We start from the raw sequence: 23,859 nt of genomic DNA on the forward strand, positions 1-23,859 counted from the left end.
TGAGTGAACGAGCATCACATATTTTGGACTAGACCAGATGAGGTAGGCAGATTGTCCCACTCTGAATATTGTCAATGAGCCAGTGTGGTCTTCACAACAATGCAGTTCGCCTTAAATTAACTTCACTTTCTTCCTTGGGGAGGGTTGGGGGAGCTGTGAGTCGACTCCAACTTCATTATCCAACCCACACGTCACAAATTGCCAGTAAATGATCGAGAAGCTTTATCTCGGTCTTCAGCCTCCAAACCTTGAGTATGAATTGCAAGTAATGACAAAAGCAAATTTGCTGTCCAGGTCGACTCCGCCGATCCGAGTGTATCAAAGTAAATGCATCAAGTTTACAAAAAAAAAATTAATTTATGGATAGAAGAACAAAAACAAACTAGACAAATAAGGGAAATTCAATTATCATAATAAGGGTAAAGAAACAGGAGAAAGGAATGTTTGCCTAATCCTTACCCTGCCTGCACAGTTATTTTACCAGATGAAGGGTGACATGATCCTGAAGATTGTGGAGAAAGGAATCATGAAGGACGTGCACATCCATGAAGGACAGGTGAATGCAGACACAACAATGTACGCCGTATTTGCTGGTTTTCCATTTGTCATTTTTGTTTGTTCATGACTTTGCTAATCCGTATTCCAGTTGATAATACCTTTTGAACACCAAATGAAAGATAGCATGATGAAGCAGCAAATAATCGCTTACTCTTAGCAAAATGTTACTTGGTGATAAGTAACACCAAGAAGCAAATGGAGATGCTACGATACACTCAATATCACTTCTGGTAGACATTATGGTTGGTGTACACAGAGGTATAGGGTTCACCACTTCAAAACTTTATGAATCAAAACATTGAGCGATAAAACAAAAAATTAACTCGGAAAATGAAAGCCAAAGCATGGAGAAATGAAACTCATTATGCGTTTATAGTTGAGCTATTCGATGCGAGGACACACACGCACACACACACACACACACACACACACACACACACACACACACACACACACACACACACACACACACACACACACACACACACGCCATTCATTCACACGAATTGTGAAGTTTTCAATGATGTTTCTGCAAGTTTTAATGATTACTGTCTACACATAGGCCTCAAATGCTGCCTTCTGATCAGGTTCAGATCTGGGGTGTTCCTTGTAGACGTTATCCTTACAAACTCCCCAGAGGAAAAAAAATCCAGCAGATTGAGGTTGGGGCTGTGTGGAGACCATTCCTTTTCCACACAAACTGAGAACTCGTTGTCCGAATCTTTGACGCAGAAAGGCAATTGCTTCGTTGACTGTATGCAAGGTAGCACCGTCTTGCATGAACCACTGTCGCCGGAGGGCTGCAGTGCTCATCGATTGCTTCAAGTCTTCGTAAAATGCATTGACAATTGACCGCTATCGTTCTTGATTGATGGGAACCGTTCTTCCGTTTTGGTCTTTAAACCAATACTGCCCAAACACACCTCTGCAGCTGACAGCCACAAAAGCAGTGACTTTTCAACCCTTAAGCGACTTCACTTCAACCTCATCTTGGCGTTGACTTCCCCAGAAAATGTTGTGTGAATTGACAGCACCATTGACGTGAAAGTGTGCCTCGTCACTAAACCACACGTTGTCAATCCGGTTTGGGTTTTCCTCCATCTTCTGCTGCAGCATCTCACACATAGTGAATCGTGCTGCTTTTCTCCCCATCGGTCAATTTATGGGTTGTGATGTGGTGAGGAAAGAGGTTTAAATCTTGTTTCATTATTCTTCTGATACTGCTGGGAGTGAGACCCAGTTCAGCCGATCTCTGTCGATGCGATTTCTTTGGACTTTGCGTGACTGACTCACGAACTCGTTCCAAGTTTCCTTCACACCGTACACTTCTTGGGCGACCGGACCTTCCCTTGTTAATGTTGAGAATCGGTCCTTCACTTTTGAACTTTTTCACAAGTTTCCAAATGTCTGGCTTCCTTGGCTTGTTTCTGGGATGCACTCCACGTTCAGTACAGAATCTCGTCTGGACGGAAGCAAGTGATCTGGTCTCAAAATACCACTTGACAATGTTTACTCTTTACTCCGTAGCAAACGTCATTTTTTCCGAAGAATACTTTGGTTATGCTTGGATGATTTCTCCAAAGCTGTTAGCTAACCCTAACTCCTGCAAAACAAACAAAAAAAATTAAGGTAATGACTAAAAGTACAAGGTCATTTGAAACGGCTAACCTTTTATTGATACACCCGTATAAGGGCTCAACAGTGAACTGAGGGCATACCGACTAGCGGTGGAAAGTCAAGAGCAAGAAGCCATGGATTGATCTTAAGAATATCAAGAGAATAAAATAATAAATGTTTCCAGGGTTGATGGTGAGCCAGCATTATAAAATGATTCAAGAGAGAAGCAGAACTTCCCAAAAGCTGAAAAGTAATTTCACAGAGAGAAGTAAAAAATATAGGTGAGTGGCAAATTTGGATACAGGTAAGCAAACAAGGTCTGGGTTGGTTGAACAGCATGTTTGACTAACAAGTGAAGCTAAAGAGACCCAAAGCTGGTGGCCTAGGACCCTATGAGAACTGATAGAAAATTGAAGGGCCACCAACATATTTTTACTTTTCTGGCCAAAAGTTTTAGAACACCCCTATTTTTCAGTTTTTACTGAAATTTAAGCAGTTCAAGTCCAGTGAATAACCTGAAATGGTACAAAGCTAAGTGGTAAACTGCCAGAGGTTAAAAAAAACAAGTTTAGGTTACCAAAAACTGAAAAATAATGTAAATTTCAGAGTTGTTAAAAAAGGCCCTTTCAGGGAACAAGTAATGGGTTAGTAACTGCCGCAGTGGAAGTAAATTAAGCCTTGAAAGTTAATGCAAACAATTCCTAAAGGTGTCCCTACTTTTGTTGATTTGTTCCAAACCCTCTGTCTGTATAAAAGCAGTGGTGGAACAGACTGTGTTGCTCCACCCTCTGAAGCATTATTTGGACAATATTGCACTGCAGGAAGTAGTATATTGCTATCATAATCGCGAGAAAAAGACAATTAACAAAGGAAGACGGCAGACCATTATAACCCTTAAAAGTGTTGATCTTTCCTTTAGAGAAATTGCAAAGAAGCCAAGGTGTCAGTGAGTAGAGTTTCCTGCACCATCAAAAGGCACTTGGAAACTGGAGGAAACTCTGACAGGAAGAGGTCTGGCAGACCCAAAGCCACAACACAATCAGAAGACAAGTTTTTGAGAATCAACAGCTTGTGTGATAGGTGTCTCACAGGACAGCAGCTTCAAGCACAGCTTAACATTGGTCGAAGTAAGGAAGTCTCAGTTTCAACTGTGAAAAGAAGACTTCGAGCTGCAGGTTTGACAGGTCGAGTGGCAGTAAGAAAGCCATTGCGAAGATGGCAAAATAAGAAAAACAGGCTTGCCTGGGCCATGAAGCACCGCCAGTGGATGACTGAAAACTGGAAGAAGGTCTTATGGACCGATGAATCAAAATTTGAAATCTTAGGTTCATCACGCAGGGTTTTTCTACACCGTTGAGTAGGCGAAAGGATGGTTCCTCAGTGGGTGACACCAAATGTCAAATATGGAGGAGGAGCGTGATGATCTGGGGCTCTTTTGCTGGATCCAGAGTTGGTGACTTGCACAGTGACTGGCACCCTGAACCAAAAGGGCTACCACAGCATTTTGCAGCGCCATGCAATACCCTCTGGTATATGCCTAGTTGGTCAGGGGTTCATCCTACAGCAAGATAACGACCCAAAACATACCTGCAGGCTATGTCAGAACTACCTAAGAAGAAAAGAACAAGACGGTAGGCTTCAAATCATGGAATGGCCACCACAGTCTCCAGACTTGAACCCCGTCAAGCTGGTTTGGGATGAACTGCACAGAAGGGTGAAAGCAAAGCAACGTACAAGTGCAACACATTTGTGGGAACTTCTGTAACAGTGTTGGGAAGAACTTTCCGAACAATATTTGATTTCCATTGAAGAAAGAATGTCACGAGTATGTTCGGCTGTTATATTGGCAAAAGGTGGCTATTTTGATGAGTCAAAAATTTAGATTAAATTTTGTTCAATAAAACGATTCCATGATTTCTTTTTTATCTGAAATTGTTTATTTGTTCTCTGCTTTAATTTCAGAGTGCATTGAAACATTGGTGTTCTAAAACTTCTGTCCGGTAGAGTAAATGGAAATCAGCAAGCCATGCATGCATCTCTGTATCCTGTTTGAAGATGCAGATGATTCGCAGGAATTTGATCTGTACTGTTTCAAAAATTGCCCACAGGGATGCTGGAGTTCCAGCCCAAAGTGAGGAGGTGGACACCATGTTGCTTCGAACAAACATTATATGACCAATAGGAGCACCAACGAAATGACCACGCTCGGTGGAGAATGCCAATATCTATCAACCTCTTGATGCCAGTTTTTTGAATATGATCTCTTTAAGACAGAACTTGCCTGATTGTGTGGTCGAGGAACTCCAAAAGACCGGGTGTCGACGACTGATCGGCCACAGAAAGATTACGGTGGGATTTGACATGTGATCCTTCTGGAGATATTTTTCAGAGCATGAAGGCCCTCTGGATTTTATTATAGACATCTCCATTATCACCCTAAGCCGAATAGGCTCGTTTAACAATGGGGATGTATTGCAGTAAGGTCTAAGTCACATTTGCTCTATGGCGAGGATACGGCGGCCGTACGCCCTCTGAATTGACAGAAACGTGCGGTGGCCTCAGGGTGGCCCTACGCCGTTTGGCTATATTTTACAGGTTGTAAGGTCGCCGTGGAATTATAACGCGGAGTTGTAACTTTTTTCATTTCTACGTTCGCCGTAGCAATTCGACAAGCCGAAAAAAAAAAACTGGTTAAAAAAAAATATATTAACCCATTCGTTACCATCTGTCTGGCCACACGTTCGCCTTAGGGCCCCCTGCGGTCGCCTTGCGACATCACATCAAAGACCGTACGGCAATCCCACGTTTTCGGTCTCCACAATTTCTAAGACCTAAGGCCAAAGTCACATTTGCTCTACCGCGAGGATACGGCGGCCGTACGCCCTCTGAATTGACAGAAACGTGCGGTGGCCTCAGGGTGGCCCTACGCCGTTTGGCAATATTTTACAGGCCGTAAGGTCGCCGTGGAATTATAACGCGGAGTTATAACTTTTTTAATTTCTACGTTCGCCGTAGCAATTCGACAAGCCGAAAAAAAAAAAAAATTAACCCATTCGTTACCGTCCGTCTGGCCACACGTTCGCCTTGAGGCCCCCCTGCGGTCGCCTTGCGGGCACCTTGCGTCTGCCTTGAAAATCATATGGCTGCCGCAGGAACGCCCTAAGGTCACCGTGCGACATCAAATCAAAGACCGTACAGCAACCCCATGTTTTCGGTCTCCACAGTTTATAAATACGCCGTGCAGCTCCCCGAAAAATAAAAACATATGTGACTGCTGCATTGTGTGACCGTGGAAATACTGCGGCCGCTGTATAATTGCTCATGGCCATAGATTTTGGAGACCCCACGGCCGCCGAGGCAAATGTGATTTAGGCCTAAATACGCCGTGCGGCTCCCCGAAAAATAAAAACATATGTGACTGCTACATTGTGTGACTGTGGAGATACTGTGGCCGCCGTATAATTGCTAGTTATTAATTTTGTTATTATTAGATTTTGTAGACTAGTTATTAATAGATTTTGTAGACTCCACGACCGCTGTGGTAAATGTGACCTAGGCCTAACCGTGCTGTTTCAATCGGTCATTTCTCATGACATTATCCAAAATTTTACACTCTCCCTGCAAGTGTCGATCTGTCATTTAGCTCCCATTGCTGATGAGAATTGTGTACACACTTTGAGTGAGTCTAATTCAGCAAGCGAGAGTGCTCTGAAGGGCTGACAGGATACCTGGCAGCCTTTGGACACTATATGCCACCAGCTGACAGGTTGGCTCCTCATCTTTGCGTGACTCTCACCATTACTCAATTTAACGGAAATTCCAGGATGACAATGCTTGGAGTTTCTGTCTATATGTCACTTAGTGATATTATTTCCATGTGGTTTGGGAAGCCGAGATCACACAAGAGTTGAAAGGGGAAAAAGCACTCTTGACGTCATCTTGATGGTGCTATGTCACTGTGTAAAGATAAAACTGTATTGTAGAGAATACCGAACTACGTGTCATGGGATTAACTGCTATAGCAGTATCATGGTGTGGCAATACATCACGAGCATTACCCTATCCTAAGGTACGTTGGAAAAGGCAGAGAAAGAGGAAGTGCTGGTTCAGCAAGTACATATTGAAGGCAAATGTCAGCTACCGACACTGTCAAGTCTGATTACAAATAAGGTGTGGAGGCCAACCAGATGGTTCTTTACCTTATTGAGAGCATTGTGAGGAGGAATCTCACTTAGGAAATGGTGCACTTTAAAAGGGGAAAGGGCAAACCATTTTCCTTTTCTGGTCAAGTGAGGTCAGGGGTCACAAAACTTCCATTTAATGACTTTCATCCATGTTGGTTGGAGGAGGCCAGAGTGTGGATATAGAAAAAGAGAACAGAAGGATTGGGAAGGATAAGGACATGCAGAGTGAAGGTGCTGCCTGTTTCTTGGCAGCCTGTCATGTGAAGAATATAATACAACAGCAAATTCCTTTGGACACAATGACACTATTTTTATCATGTGATGAGTACCTTTTGCCCTGAAACCTGATTCGGTATGTGCAAGAGAAAAGAAGAATCAAACCGGGAGTTGGCTTTAAACAGCGTGCAATACTCCAAATCATTGTCTTCTTGGCTTGATAACTTCCGCCACCATGAAAGGGGGTGATGTTTTCACCCCTTTCTGTCTGTTGTTTACTTGCAAAATCGAAGATTGTTCAAGTATATTGGTCACAGTCGATTTTGTTATTCTGTTTGTCTGTCTGTCAATCGCCTACAGGTCACAATTTTAAACTGATCTTCACAAAACTTCACCACATTGCAGAGTTTGTCATAAGGAAGAAGCCTATTGCTTGAGGTCAAAAGGTCAACACAGGCCCAAAGTCAACAACTCAGGTGGTATTTCTAAAATCCTCGATTTTCATCCCATTGACTTGAAATTTGTAGAGGATTTACATTTCAGGTCACTGAATTCAACCACCAATTATTTTTGAGGTCAACATAGACCAAACATTCATTTATGAAATTGTCAATTTTCATCCGATTCACTTGGCATTTGAAGAGGAGTTGCATATGTGTTCATTTAATTCAATGACAAATGATTTTTGAGGTCAAATTTGTTTTATGGATTTTGCAAGTATCGTGCTCCACACGACGTCTTCTTCTTGTTTGCTTGTTTGATTGTTACTTACGAAATCTAAAGATTTTGTAAGTATATTGATGACTTCCGTTTCTGTTTGTTTGTTTGTAGGCACGATAACTCGAGAACGGAAGAAGCTACCAATGTCAAATTACACCACGTGATTCAGGAGGGTGATGGCTAGTGCTGATTAGATTTTGGTCAAAATCTGTCAAAGGTCAAGGTCACAGTGAGGTCAAATATTCGATTTTTGATGGTTTGGTACAGATAACTCGAGAACGGAAGAAGCGACCAATGTCAAATTATACCATTTGATTCAGGAGGGTGATGGCTAGCGCTGATTAGATTTTGGTCAAAATCGGTCAAAGGTCAAGGTCACAGTGAGGTCAAACATCCAAAACATTCTATTTTTGATGGTTTGGTACAGAATCATCGTGGAAACTTTTGGTTTGCGTTGCTACCTTCTCTCGAGACAGCTTTCATTAGACAAGGTCAGAGGTCAAGTTGACAATTTCGTAAGTACCAGTCTATGACTGCTTGTTTGTTTGTTTGTGTGTTTGTTTGTGTGTGTGTTTGTTTGTAGGCATGATAACTCGAGAACAGAAGAAGCAACCAATGTCAAATTACACCACGTGATTCAAGAGGGTGATGGCTAGCGCTGATTAGATTTTGGTCAAAATCGGTCAAAGGTCAAGGTCACAGTGAGGTCAAACATAATTCCATAAATTCAGATGGAGAAATGGAGTATTTTTGCTTCGGTCGACGTTACGAGTTCGTTTTAACTTCAATTTTAATTTTGTCTTCGGTTTTTGCGATCGCTTAGGATGCTGAAAACTCTGTTGTCAAAATTCTGGTAAAAATCGGATGTTTTGGAGACGTTTTAAGATTGTATGAAAAATATTTCACTCGCCGCGTCACAGCTCGTCACGTGGTGCAGCACGCTCGAGCAGAAGCGTCGTTAATCATGTAAATGTTTTCCGTGTGCGCGCTGACGGTGTTTTCGATAAAGATGGTGTTTAAAAGTCATTTTTTATCCCAATAAAGGTTATCGTCGCATGCCTGACTCGCTGAGCCGTCGGATTATGTAAAGATTGTTGGTGGATGGCCGAATATTACGGTTTTGTGACTTTAATAAAAGAATATTAAACAATTGCGTGAAGAAATTGAGATTTTTGCTTCTGTCGATGTTACGGTTTTTGAGGGTTTGGAACAGAATCATCGTAGAAACTTCTGGTTTGCGTCGCTACCTTCTCGAGAAACAGCTTTTATTAGACAAGATAAGAGGTCAAGTTGACGATTTCATAAGTACCAGTCTATGACTGCTTGTTTGTTTGTTTGTTTGTAGGCATGATAAATCGAGAACGGAAGAAGCTACCAATGTCAAATTACACCACGTGATTCTGGAGGGTGGTGGCAAGTGCTGATTAGATTTTGGTGAAAATTGGTCAAAGGTCAAGGTCACAGTGAGGTCAAACATCCAAAAAATGATAACTCGAGAACGGAAGAAGCTACCAATGTCAAATTACACCACGTGATTCAGGAGGGTGGTAGCTAGCACTGAATAGATTTTGATCAAAATCGGTCAAAGGTTACGGTGAGGTCAAACATCCAAAACATTCGATTTTTGATGGTTTGGTACAGAATCATCGTAGAAACTTCTAGTTTGCGTCGCTACCTTCTCGAGAGACAGCTTTTATTAGACAAGGTCAGAGGTCAAGTTGACGATTTCGTAAGTACCAGTCTATGACTGCTTGTTTGTGTGTTTGTTTGTAGGCAGGATAACTCGAACGGAAGAAGCTACCAATGTCAAATTGCACCACGTGATTCAGGAGGGTGATGGCTAGCGCTGATTAGATTTTGGTCAAAATCGGTCAAAGGTCAAGGTCACAGTGAGGTCAAACATTTGATTTATGATGGTTTGGTACTGAATCATCGTAGAAACTTCTGGTTTGCGTCGCTACCTTCTCTGGAGACAGCTTTTATTAGACAAGGTCAGAGGTCAAGTTGACGATTTCGTAAGTACCAGTCTATGACTGCGTGTTTGTTTGTTTGGTTGTGTGTTTGTTTGTAGGCACGATAACTCGAGAACGGAAGAAGCTACCAATGTCAAATTAAACCTCGTGATTCAGGAGGGTGATGGCTCGTGCTGATTATATTTTGGTCAAAATCGGTCAAAGGTCAAGGTCACGGTGAGGTCAAATATTCGATTTTTGATGGTTTGGTACAGATAACTCGAACGAAAGAAGCTACCAATGTCAAATTACACCATGTGATTCAGGAGGGTGGTGGCTAGTGCTGATTAGATTTTGGTCAAAATCGGTCAAAGGTCAAGGTCACAGTGAGGTCAAACATCCAAAAAATGATAAATCGAGAATGGAAGAAGCTTCCAATGTCAAATGACACCACGTGATTCAGGAGGGTGGTGGCTAGTGCTGATTAGATTTTGGTCAAAATCGGTCAAAGGTCAAGGTCACAGTGAGGTCAAGCATCCAAAACATTCGATTTTTGATGGTTTGGTACAGAATCATCAGAGAAACTTCTGGTTTGTGTCGCTACCTTCTCAAGAGACAGCTTTTATTCGACAAGGTCAGAGGTCAAGTTGACGATTTCGTAAGTACCAGTCCATGACTGCTTGTTTGTTTGTTTGTAGGCACGATAACTCGAGAACGGAAGAAGCAACCAATGTCAAAATGCACCACGTGATTCAGGAGGGTAATGGCTAGTGCTGATTAGATTTTGGTGAAAATTGGTCAAAGGTCAAGGTCACAGTGAGGTCAAACATCCAAAAAATGATAACTCGAGAATGGAAGAAGCTACCAATGTCAAATTACACTACGTGATTCAGGAGGGTGGTGGCTCGCGCTGATTAGATTTTGGTCAAAATCAGTCAAAGGTCAAGGTCACAGTGAGGTCAAACATTCGATTTTTAATGGTTTGGTACAGAATCATCGTAGAAACTTCTGGTTTGCGTCGCTACCTTCTCTGGAGACAGCTTTTATGAGACAAGGTCAGAGGTCAAGTTGACGATTTCGTAAGTACCAGTCTATGACTGCTTGTTTGTGTGTTTGTTTGAAGGCACGATAACTCGAGAACGGAAGAAGCTTCCAATGTCAAATTACACCACGTGATTCAGGAGGGTGATGGCTCGTGCTGGTTAGATTTTGGTCAAAATCGGTCGAAGGTCAAGGTCACAGTGAGGTCAAATATCAAAAAAATATATAACTCGCGAACGGAAGAACCTACCAATGTCAAATTACACCACGTGATTCAGGAGCGTGGCGGCTAGCACTGAATAGATTTTGGTCAAAATCGGTCGAAGGTCAAGGTCACGGTAAGGTCAAACATCCAAAACATTAGATTTTTGATGGTTTGGTACAGAATCATCAGAGAAACTTCTGGTTTGCGTCGCTTCCTTCTCGAGAGACAGCTTTTATTAGACAGGGTCAGAGGTCAAGTTGACGATTTCGTAAGTACCAGTCTATGACTGCTTGTTACTTACGAAATCTAAAGATTTCGTAAGTATATTGATGCCTTCCGTTTCTGTTTGTTTGTTTGTTTCTTTGTTTGTAGGCACGATAACTCGAGAACGGAAGATGCTACCAATGTCAAATTACACCACCTGATTCAGGAGGGTGATGGCTCGTGCTGATTAGATTTTGGTCAAAATTGGTCAAAGGTCAAGGTCACAGTGAGGTCAAACATAATTCCGTAAATTCATGTGGAGAAATGGAGTATTTTTGCTTCGCTCGACGTTACGAGTTCGTTTTAACTTCGATTTTAATTTTGTCTTCGGTTTTTGCGATCGCTTCGGACGCTTCAAACTCGGTTGTCCAAATTCTGGAACAGCAATAAATAACTGATATATAATAAATAATAAGTTTTATCAGATTCTTCTGAAAAGTAATACACCTATTATCTGGCATATCCTGCTGGTACTGAATCACTTTTTTTAAAATAAAAACAAAAAAATGGAATTTTTATAAGAAATCTAGTTTTTGTCTGGGACTCATTATCTGCAAAGCACAGTGTAAAATCGTAGACCACAATGAATTCAGAATTCAAGCTCCCCTTGGGCTTCTGACTGATTCATGCTTTTATTAGACAAGGTCAGAGGTCAAGTTGATTTCGTAAGTACCAGTCTATGACTGCTTGCTTGTTTGTTTGTTTGTTTGTTTGTTACTTACGAAATCTAAAGATTTCGAAAGTATATTGATGACTTCCGTTTCTGTTTGTTTGTTTGTTTATGTGTTTGTTTGTTTGTGTGTTTGTTTGTTTGTTTGTAGGCACGATAACTCGAGAACGGAAGAAGCTTCCAATGTCAAATTACACCATGTGATTCAGGAGGGTGATGGCTTGTGCTGATTACATTTTGGTCAAAATCGGTCAAAGGTCAAGGTCACAGTGAGGTCAAACATAATTCCGTAAATTCATGTGGAGAAATGGAGTATTTTTGCTTTGCTTGACGTTACGAGTTCGTTTTAACTTCGATTTTAATTTTGTCTTCGGTTTTTGCGATCGCTTAGGACGCTTAAAACTCTGTTGTCGAAATTCTGGTAAAAATCGGATGTTTTCGAGACGTTTTAAAATTGTATAAAAAATATTTCACTCGCGCGTCACGGGTCGTCACGTGATGCAGTGCGCTCGAGCAGACGCGTCGTTGACTCACGTGTGTTTTTCCGTGTGCGCGCTGACGGTGTTTTCGATAAAGATGGTGTTTAAAAGTCATTTTTTATCCCAATAAAGGTTATCGTCACATGCCTGACTCGCTGAGCCGTCGGATTACGTCAAGATTGTTGGTGGATGGCTGAATATTACGGTTTTGTGACTTTGATAAAATAATATTAAATAATTGCGTGGAGAAATGGAGATTTTTGCTTCGCTCGACGTTACGAGTTCGTTTTAACTTCGATTTTAATTTTGTCTTCGGTTTTTGCGATCGCTTAGGATGCTTAAAACTCTGTTGTCGAAATTCTGGTCAAAATCGGATGTTTTGGAGACGTTTTAAGATTGTATAAAAAATATTTCACTCGCCGCGTCACGGGTCGTCACGTGGTGCAGTGTGCTCGAGCAGAGGCGGCGTTGATCACATAATGGTTTTCCGTGTGAGCGCTGATGGTGTTTTCGATAAAGATGGTGTTTAAAGTCATTTTTTATCCCAATAAAGGTTATCGTCGCATGCCTGACTCGCTAAGACGTCGGATTATGTAACGATTGTTGCTGGATTCCCGAATATTACGGTTTTGTGACTTTGATAAAATAATATTAAATAATTGCGTGGAGAAATGGAGATTTTTGCTTCGGTCGACGTTACGATTTTTGATGGTTTGGTACAGAATTATCGCAGAAACTTCTGGTTTGCGTCGCTACCTTCTCTGGAGACAGCTTTTATTCGACAAAGTGAGAGGTCAAGTTGACGATTTCGTAAGTACCAGTCTCTGACTTCTTGTTACTTACGAAATCTAAAGATTTCAGAAGTATATTGATGACTTCCGTCCTGTTTGTGTGTTTGTTTATCGGCACGATCACTCGAGAACGGAAGAAGCTATCAATGTCAAATTACACCACGTGATTCAGGAGGGTGATTGCTAGCGCTGATTAGATTTTCGTCAAAATCGGTCAAAGGTCAAGGTCACAGTGAGGTCAAACATAATTCCGTAAATTCATGTGGAGAAATGGAGTATTTTTGCTTCGCTCGACCTTACGAGTTCGTTTTAACTTCGATTTTTATTTTGTCTTCGGTTTTTGCGATCGCTTAGGACGCTTAAAATTCGGTTGTCGAAATTCTGGTAAAAATTGGATATTTTGGAGACGTTTTAAGATTGTATAAAAAATATTTCACTCGCCGCGTCACGGGTCGTCACGTGGTGCAGCGTGCTCGAGCAGAGGTGGCGTTGATCACGTAATGGTTTTCCGTGTGCGCGCTGACGGTGTTTTCGATAAAGATGGTGTTTAAAAGTCATTTTTTATCCCAATAAAGGTTATCGTCGCATGCCTGACTCTCTAAGCCGTCGGATTATGTAACTATTGTTGCTGGATTCCCGAATATTACGGTTTTGTGACTTTGATAAAATAATATTAAATAATTGCGTGGAGAAATGGAGATTTTTGCTTTGGTCGACATTACGATTTTTGATGGTTTGGTACAGAATAATCGTAGAAACTTCTGGTTTGCATCGCTACCTTCTCTGGAGACAGCTTTTATTAGACAAGGTCAGAGGTCAAGTTTACGATTTCGTAAGTACCAGTCTATGACTGCTTATCTTGCCAAAACGAAGTTTTTGCAAGATATGTTAGTCAGATTGTATGTTTTTTTTTTTTACTTTTTTTTTTTGTTTGTCTGTAATCACGTATAAAAAATTCTGCAGAGCACAGTTATCATTGGAAATTTTGGTAACTTTGCATATCAGAGGCCTATAGAGGTCCCTTTCAGTGCACAAAATTTTGAAGGTCAAGGTCACTTTGTCGCAAATCAGGGGAGTCGACGAAACCCTTATTTTTTGAGTAATTTTGATCGGATCGTCTACAAACTTCATGGGAATATAGTTCATGGTCTGGCGCTCAGCTGATTAATTTTTGGTGGCGATTGGCCTTGACCTTCATGTTTTTTTATTTTTATTTTGGTCTGTAATCACGTATAAATCACTCTGCAGAGCACAGTTATCATTGGAAATTTTTATAACTTTGCATATCAGAGGCCTATAGAGATCCCTTTCAGCGCATAAAATTTTGAAGGACAAGGTCAAAGGTCAAGGTCACTTTGTCGCAAATCAGGGGAGTCGACGAAACCCTTATTTTTTGAGCAATTTTGATCGGATCGTCTTCAAACTTCATGTGAATCTAGTTCATGGTCTGGCGCTCAGCTGATTAATTTTGGTGGCGATTGGCCTTGACCTTCATATGTTTTTTTTGTTTTTTTTGTAATCACGTATAAATCACTCTGCAGAGCACAGTTGTCATTGGAAATCTTTGTAACTTCGCACATCAGAGGCCTATAGAGGTCCTTTTCAGCGCATAAAATTTTGAAGGTCAAAGGTGAAGGTCACTTTGTCGCAAATCAGGGGAGTCGACGAAACCCTTATTTTTGAGTAATTTTGATCGGATCGTCTTCAAACTTCATGGGAATATAGTTCATGGTCTGGCGCTCGGCTGATTAATTTTTGGTGGCGATTGGCCTTGACCTTCATGGTTCGCGCCTCAGGTCAAACATATTTGACCCCAAGGTCAAATTTTCAAGTTTTAGGAACCATATCGTGTAGTACCTCAAATTGAACACCTCGATGATATGTCAAATTTCTAGATATGTCAAGCTTGAGACATTATGACGTCATTTGGTGACGTTATGAGGCAAAAGCATATTTTTCATGGTTACTCTGTAGAACGATTCTCATCGGAATCTCTCGTAGGCAGATATTCCTCAAGGAGTCGCTCCTGGTGGATAGCAGCTCTGTTCACCTCAGTGTGACCTTAAAGAAGTCACACATGGTCACCTTTTGGCAAGATACGGGTCACCCTGCAGGTGACATTGGTTTATTTATTTGTTTGTTTGTGAGCACGATATCTCAAAAAGTTAAGGGCGGATTCGTATGAAATTTGGTGAGTAGGTTGGGTGTGTGACGAGGACGAATTGATTCGATTTTTATGAAGATCTGGATCCGGATCCAATAAGTTTTTTTCAGTGATTCTTCACCATTGAGAGATAGGACCAAAAACGATATTGAGCACGACATCTCAAAAACTTGATGGATGAGTGAGGTAGGTGACAAGAACAAGCCGATCCGATTTTGGTAAAGGTGCAGATCTAGATCCGGCCTATCGGTGAGATACAAAACGTAAACTGTTCAGCTTGGTTGAGGTGTGCACTCTACTGAGTGCCGTTCTCATTGATCATGTACAGTATTCAATGTTCACTCCAGTCTGTAGTTTTATTGTTCCTGAATGTCCCTTATTGTTTTGTTGTGGCCGTTCTTTAAAAACAACCTTTGAGCGCAGCATTGTGGGTAATGTTGCAGATGTTCTTGCTGCCAGCACGGATACCACACTCACCCCAGCGTCGGGCCAATACTCTTGGCCTGGTCATTGAACGAAAACGTCTTGAAACAGAGATCGATGGACTGAGGTATCCTTGACTAAGCGTGTGATATTCCTTTTTTAAATGTTTTTTATTGTACATACTTGAACCTTTTTAGTTAATACTCTGTTGGAGTCATTGAGAGCACTGGAGTAAGCAGGGCAGTGTATTCACTTTTAACGTCGGCCATTGTGGGCGAGAAGTCCATGGATGATGGGTTCGCACCTGGTATGCAGGTTCTATGTGGAGGGGAGCCTGGAGCCATTGTTTGAACGTTGGATGCACTGCGGCAGCTTGATCCTGGACCTCGCTCCTGCAATTCAAGAGTGAGGTTTGCACTCAATACGTTCGCCCCCACACACCTTTGTTAGACCCGGCATTTTAGGCCTGTCCAGCCTGACCAGATCAATGCGTCTTGATGTCATACCTGCTGCAGGGAACGTTTGATGTGTACTTTCAGAATTTGTGTTCATTAAATTGGCATCATTTTTGGTCCCAATGCGGTAAAAGCTTCAAGCGATATCTTTGACTACCCTCGTGTTGATTTAAAGAAGAAAAGTTGTTATTATTATAACTAGAGAGTTTATACAACATAATACCCTGTGCTGTGTTCAGGTATATACTTCAATTTTAATAAAATAACCTTTTTAAAGATCGTAAGAAAAAAAATCAAAAAAATCTGGAGGCTTAGTGCTCAGAAAGCAATCTTATACATCACCCTGATACAACACCCCCTCACATATTATATATCAATATATAGCATGGTTCTTGGTAGTATTGTTAAGGCGATTTGTGTTCTACATTGTTCAAGTATATCATTCAATTTGAATCCAGTAAAGGTTTAAAGAGTGTCAACAGCATATAAATAAATTAATTATGTTTTCCCGCCATTTTCCCCAATGTCTATTACAGCACCTTATCTAACATATTACATTAGTTCTATGTCTGCGTGCCTGTTGTTTGTGTCCTTTATAACGTTCCTGAAAATGGTAAGTTTTCTGTTTGGAATGATTTTCCGTTTTATTTCACTGCCAGGCAGACAGACAGAGGAAAAACATTATATCACTCCACTCTGCGCATGTGTGGTCGACGAGTTCAGAGCCAAAGTTCGGTAAAACGAGTAACTTGTCTTTCCATTCATGTTCAAAATATCACATTTGATTTAAGTAAGTTGTTCCTCCATCACAAACTGATAAGACAGACGGATAGAAATGAAGCAATTGCTTAATTCCACTTATCGCTTCATGTGAGTAGGGTAATTAGAATAGGTGTCCATAACCATCCTTGCTGGTAATAGGCGTCCACAAACATCCTTACTGGTAATAGGCGTCCACAAGCATCCTTACTGGTAATAGGCGTCCACAACCATCCTTACTGGTAATAGGCGTCCACAACCATCCTTACTGGTAATCTAGGCATCCACAACCATCCTTACTGGTAATAGGCGTCCACAAACATCTTTACTGGTAATAGGCGTCCACAAACATCCTTACTGGTAATCTAGGCATCCACAACCATCCTTACTGGTAATAGGCGTCCACAAACATCCTTACTGGTAATCTAGGCATCCACAACCATCCTTACTGGTAATAGGCATCCACAACCATCCTTACTGGTAATAGGTGTCCACAACCATCCCACTAGTAATAGACATCCACAACCATTCTTGGCCATGTTGTGGAATGTAGGTTGAGACCCTCACTTTTTCACCTTTATTAGGTCATCTCTACTGAGATGACCTAATAAAGCCGGACCAAATGTCCGTACGTCCGTCAACAATTTTTCTTTCCGGTCTTGATGAAACTTAGTATGAGGGTAGAGGTCGATGAGTGTTGCACAACGATATAACTTTTGTCCAGGTTCAAGATCAGGGACGAGGTCACGAGGTCACGTAAGTTATAAAAATCGCCATTTTCAAAACCTATCCAGTCTGCCATTCCACAAGATATTCGGCAACTGTTTATTGATTATGATAGTCAAAAATATTATCTTGTATCTAACCAGACAGATTTTTGAATTTCCTTCCCGTTTGATCGTCACGTGATCTGGAAGATGTCCAAAAACGCCGATGCGATTCGCAAAGAAGGAAGGAAGGAAGGAGAAATGAGATATAAATAATATGGAATAGGCAAAGCCAAGAAGTGAACGCAGAATTCTTCTTACATTCGCTTCTGACTTTACATAAAACTTGTTCACAACTGTATACTTGCCAACTATACCGTGGTACATGTAAGCGCCGCACAGCTGATGATTTTGACGCAATTTCCGGTTACTTTGGGTTGGATTCGGGATCAGCGAACAAATAATGTAAATCACGATTAAAAAATATTTTTTGATGATGCGGGAGATATCTTTATTAAAATTAACTTTGGGGGAAATATAATTGAATAAATAAATAAATAAACGATCACTTCTGGTCAAGAATAAAAGAAATTAAAAGTTCCGGAAAGAGTTTCAAAATCACTCCTGGTAATGTTAAATACTAAATAAACACTTCCTGTCATGACAAAAATCACCTTCGGAAGTATAAAATTAACTTTGGGAAAAAAAATTGAATAAATAAATAAACACTTTCAGTCATGATCTCCCGGCATGCATCATTCCCCATGACAAAAACCGGAAACAAAAAAACAACAACAAAACAAAAAAACGGAAGCAAAAGGGTCATAGCCAATGACACGGATTCACAATTGCCAAGGTATTGTGTTGTTTTTGTTGTTTCCTATTCTCTCATGTGCACACGTTAAGTAATATTCACAAGATAGAAATAAAACCCAATCGTGTTTATACACCGCACAGCGTTTAACAACAACCGGAAGCAAAAAGTCATAGCTAACAACAAGGATTCGAAATAGCCAGGGCTATTGTGTTGTTGTTGTTGTTATTTCATATTCTCTCACGTGCAGCGTTAACTGTTAAGCTCACTTCGTTCGCTATAAAACACATTTTTAGCCTTTTATATTTATACTGTTACGGGCCGGGGGTCGGCCGCCAACCGACCGCTCTGAACGGAGCCGCAAGTCGAGTCGGCCCGACCGATCGCCCGGAATATAGATCGCCGCCCCGATAACTCCGAGCGACGGGTCCTTGTACAAGAACCGAAATACGCCAATCGGCAGATCACGTGGGGTCGGGTCGATTGCTAATCTTCAATGTACCGAAATACCCACGTGATCCAACTACCGGGGTATTCCACCCTCGACGGAACTCGTACGGAACAAACCGCCGAGGCGAGCCTGTCTGTGCGCGATTCCGAGCGGCGTAATCGCCAAGAACCGTCGGTCCAAATGTCCCCCTATTACGGCAAACCAACGGCTTTCTAACTCCCAACACACGAAATGTTCAGTCAATGAGGGAATGGACGCAACGAGCAGGTTTACATTCACACAAGGACATTTATTATAATGAAACACGTATGCAATTAAATAAGGCAAAACACTTATGCAATTATACAAGCAACAAAAGCACGACAAAAGAACTACAACCGTCTACTTATTATGTACAGTCATTTACACTTAACAGCAGTTCCTACTTATTTGACGGGCCCACGCGCGCGCGCGCGCGCACACACACACACACACACACACACACACACACACACACACACACACACACACACACACACACACAATGGTGGCTGAGGCCTTTAATCACGAGCTCCAGCTCGGAGGACAGGTGAGCTGAAACTCAGAGCTTGACTCGAACCTTTCCACCTCGTGTGGTCTTCAACTTGTCCGGACCCGGGCTCCAGCGAGAGCGAGCTGGATCCAATCGCCGCGATCCTTCCCGAGCTCCCGCGAATTCTCCCGCGCTTCTCAACACGTGCCGGTGAGACGAGGCGCCGATCCTTCCTGTCGATCGTCGCTTCCCCGAGAATCCAACTCCAAGAAGAGGCCGATGCGTCGCACCAAGCCGGGAAACAAAATGGAGAATGAAAAGCTCCACAAACCAAGAAGAAGAGGAAGAAGAGGAAGAAGGGGAAGAAGCCTCCACTCGCAGCTCGAGCCGAACAACCGGCTCAAGTTCCTTCCAAAACAAAGCAGCAGCTGAAGCTCACTGAGCCAGCCGAAGCAAAAAGCTTCCGAAGGCCTCAAGCCAAGCAAGCCAAGCAGGACCCGATGGCCTGCTGAACGACTGCTCTCTCCGAAGCAAAAAGCTTACTCCTCCCATGGGACTCGGCACACGAACTCTGCACACGGGACTCAGAACGGGACTCTTCACGAACTCTGCCACGGGACTTCCACACGAACTCTGCCACGGGACTCCCCCAAACTCAGCCCACTAACTCAGCCCTACCACGGGACTCCCACGGGACTCTTTTTTAACAACAAAAAGATGTCCTCTTTATCCTTTGCACCCCCTCCCCCGCACCCGGCGTGACTCATGCCCTCGTGATCCACCCCCTGCTCAACCAAGGGTGGGAGGGAGTTGTTGACGTCACCGCAGGGTTCTTCTTCCTCTTCGCAGAAGAGGGGGAGGGACGTCTCCATTGTTCGCTCCCTAACTATTAAATAGATTTCAAAACATTTAAACAATGGAAGATGAGCTATCTTGGGAACATGCACTTATCGACATAGATGACTAAGGGAACCTGTATGTTGTGTGCAATTGAATTCCAAATTTGTAACAATACATTTTCCGCCGAAGGTGCAAAAGTTTCAAAACCCGAAATGTAAACGTCAGCATTTATTTTCAAAATATAATTTCGTGCGCGCGCCAAAATGCCGAGTCATCTTTAACCAAACTGCGCAGTCGTCCGGTCATGGCTTCTGAGCAGTGGCCAGCGTGGTTCAGATTGACTGTGGTTTCTGGGGCGAAGGTGATTGTTAAGAAGTATGTCGGCGGTATAAATTCGAGTGCCTGTATTGGTGATTTAATCACGCAACATCTTGACAACGAATATTCTGCCAGAACGATTGCATCAATTCAGTGCATCAGCAGGGATAATTCGCAGGCTCCACTCGATCGTGCCGATATCTAACATAATCACCGGCGGACATAGGGCTGCAGGCTGTGGCGCGAGGCCACGGATCCCGGATGAGGGGATAAGTGATAAATTATGCTACATGCTTCGGGCTTTCTGATTAATATATCAATAAGTACATTCCATAATTAATGAATTAATAATTAATGAATCTGGCATACAAAATGTTTTTTCATACCTGACATGTTACTTTGTGCAGTGTCACAAAACTTCTGTGGAATTAATAATTAATGAATTTGCTTGCTCTAACGATTTTTCAAACCTCAATATCTCTATAAATACTTGACCAATTTTGATTCTGAACGTTGCATTATAATCAGTGAACAATAATCTACAGGATTATCATGATCTCCGAGAGCTAAGCCTATTTTTTCGTTTTTTTTCTACAACCGGAAGTGAAATGTCCCCAGAGAGTGGACGGACCGGAAAACCATATTGCACTTACTGATGATTCTGATGTGTTAATCCGGGTACTAAATGAACAATACATATTTATTAATTATGTCATTAGTAGTATTATCCTAGTGTATCTCTGTGAACTATTTCAATCTAAACGGTTAGTTTGGACTGTTTCGCGGTTACCTGAACTGAACATTGAGAACTTGTGGTATTATAGAGATGACCGTCACCCCCACACGGGGGTAATTTTTTGTTTTTAAATTTGTTTTGTCCTCAACCGCTTGAGCGATTGACCTGAAACTTTCAACATAGAAGTGCCTACCCATGGAGAATGTTTTAACCAGGTTACATGATGGTTGGATTGGAAATGCGGCTGGAGTTCCAAAAAGTCTGTCTTCTGTTAGCGTGGGTTGTTGGGTTTTGCTTCTTTTTAATCTTCTTCAAATATAGGTATCGATGCTCATGGAATAGCAGAACAACAGGAAAGAAGATAGTGGAGCAACAACAACAACAACTAGATGCTCCCCCAGCACAAAGAGAGGAATTGTATTCAAAGGATAGGAACCGGGTCTCAGCAGGTGCAGTGAAGCTCAGTTGTGGAAATGCGACAGACCACGAGGGGACAATGAGCTGCAGACATGAAACCATGTCGGTAAGAGCTTGTGATAATGGAGTCAGGAATATAGTTCCACAGGTGAGAAAAGAGTGGTTTGAAGGAATGGAGGTGAGCATTGAATTCGGACTTGGGGAGGGTAATCACATTAAAAGGTCTTAACAGATATGAAGTTTTGATTCCAAGTCTTTCACGAACCGGCTGGCAAGGCCTGACACTGAGTACCGTAGTTAAGGCAGGAATTTGGAATCTCTTTAGTGTGCCGGCGATAGCTCGCGGACTCTTCATGAAGGACACCATGGGATATTTAACGTCTCCCACCAAGTTTAACGTCAATAATACAAGATCCATTTTGCTGCATGTTTTGAATTGGACATTTTCGAGAGGTGCTCAGATGAAGCAAACAATTATTTGTTCACTCACTTGTTATTATGACGTTAAATGACGTTGATAAGAAAAGTGACAAAACAGTGTTAACAATTTCAAGATAATTTTCACTGATGCAAAGCTTTAGGTTCCAAAATGAATTTATGGCTTGATGTAATAACGCTGAGAATATGAATCGTGACGACTTCGCCACATGTTGATTACCTTTCCTCTCTCGTGCAGGTTTATGGAGTCAGAGCAGTGCAGGACTGGTGTCCCTGACCCAGGTGAACACGATTAATATAATAACACACACAGCTTCCATAAGATACCTTCTTGATTTATTCTCCACTAGCAAAGGTACCCGGCATTGCTCGGCAACGCCGGGTACCTCCTCCCACCCCCTCCCTCTAGACTCCAGCCCCACTTTTTCCCCCTCCCACCCCACCCCGTCCCCCTTCCACCCACTCTAGACTCTCATCCCTCATACAGTTTCATGGGCAGGCTGATTCATCAGCGTTTGCCGTCCTTCGGATAGATGTAATTGCTGGACATCCCGTCTGCCGGAATTAGCATAGGATTGAAGGAAATGGGGTATGTTCAAACAGCACGTACCATTTTTAAAGAGATTATAACATGGTCGCCTCTTGAGAGATGAGACTCGTACTGCGACTGTCACCCTGTGTACCTCCTATCATGGACTTGGAACTCTCCGAGGTGGTAATCAAGGTACTTTATTAAATAAGGCTGTTATTAAATAAAGCCACATTTTAGTTGGAATTAAAATAAAGCCATATTATATGGTGCTGCCTTCCCTTCCCCTCCCCTCATGCTTACTTCCTCCCAACCCCTCTCCCCCCTCACAACCCATCTCCCCCCTCACAATCTCCGGACGTCTCTGGGCAGTGTTCTTGCCTTTATTTAATTACGACTAAAATGTGATCAGCTCTAAAATATTTTCACTCGAGCTGAATTTCAAATTTGAAATTGCGGAATTGAGTTTAGCAGCAGTTCCGACTGTTTAAAACGTGTTCATTTGCTAAAAAATAAAAATAATAAAAAATTAAGTGTGTGGATGTCTCCGTGCAGTGTTTAGTATAACCGGGCATAAGTTAAGCGCCATTTCAGCCACGCAATTGCTTAAAAACCATAGATGATACGAACACAGCACTTACCTCAATCTTCTCAGGAAACACTCATCTCTCCAAATGAAGCAGGGAAACAGTCCAAACACCCAGTTCACATTCCCTGTTCGTGGGCCAACAATCCAACACTTGGCGAATCGACAATTTCTTTAAAATTTTCAGATTTCACTCCACATTTCGACAATTATTTAATCTACGAAATCCGATTCTCAAATCCAGAATAATATTTTAATTATACACTTTAATTAGTCTGTAAAAGTAGATCATGTTTCCGAGGCAAGGCACGTTTGAATAGGCTGAATCAAAATGGAGGCAAAGACCCTTGCGAGGCGAAGTTGGGCTGACAAAGGATAAACCTTTCATGAAGGTAAGCCGTTAATTATCTTCAAAAGGGGTGTTTAAATTAACTCCAACACCCAGTTTTCATTCTTTCACTCCCTTATAGTACAGTCAAAATGTCGGATGACCTCCCACAAATTGCAACAAAAGCAAACTCAACAGATTTTGATTCCTGGATATGTCCTCAGTGACAGATAAAAAAAAGAGTCCAAAGGGATCCTCCGGGGGGGAAAGTCCTGAAATCATGGAAATCAAATATGGCCACCACCCGGCTTCGGGGAAAATGAGAAAATTGTAAAAGATTGATATTTTAAAATGTAAATATATGTTTTTCTGCATTCTAATTGTTTCTAGTTATGGTTAGTATATTGATATACAAGAATAATTATAAAAAAGAGAAATGTATTGAGGGTAAAATAAAAAATTATAGCTTTTTTGTCCAAAAATGTCAATTTTTTGTCCCGAAAGTTTTTCTTTTTACCTCATACTGATTTTGGCTCCTGGACCAAAAAAAAAAAAAAGAAATGTTGAAGACACAAGATGAAATCAAGTCTATGGCAATGCAATATAATTATGTAAATCATTGAAACATGACAAAATTCACAATTCCACTTGGGGCAATCACATCTGCCTGACGAAGGTTTCGAAAT

General features: G+C 41.8%; 1 protein-coding gene across 4 annotated transcripts in view; it reads left to right on the top strand.

The window, feature by feature from the left end:
- The window catches only part of HAAO (3-hydroxyanthranilate 3,4-dioxygenase), a 97,793-nt gene that overhangs the window by 52,737 nt on the left and 21,197 nt on the right, over positions 1 to 23,859 (top strand). For 3 of the 4 annotated variants that reach the window (XM_085856130.1, XM_085856131.1, XM_085856132.1), the window contains 4 exons: positions 473 to 556; positions 15,305 to 15,411; positions 15,600 to 15,689; positions 21,969 to 22,012. In XM_085856130.1, the coding sequence (XP_085712256.1) occupies positions 473 to 556; positions 15,305 to 15,411; positions 15,600 to 15,689; positions 21,969 to 22,012 (325 nt within the window). The remainder of the gene's footprint in view (positions 1 to 472; positions 557 to 15,304; positions 15,412 to 15,599; positions 15,690 to 21,968; positions 22,013 to 23,859) is intronic. The other variant, XM_085856133.1, reaches the window with a different exon arrangement.

The sequence above is a fragment of the Eptatretus burgeri genome, chromosome 15, assembly GCF_056783735.1.
Source record: "Eptatretus burgeri isolate ZD-2024b chromosome 15, Ebu_testis_v1, whole genome shotgun sequence".
In the NCBI taxonomy this organism is placed as follows: domain Eukaryota; kingdom Metazoa; phylum Chordata; class Myxini; order Myxiniformes; family Myxinidae; genus Eptatretus; species Eptatretus burgeri.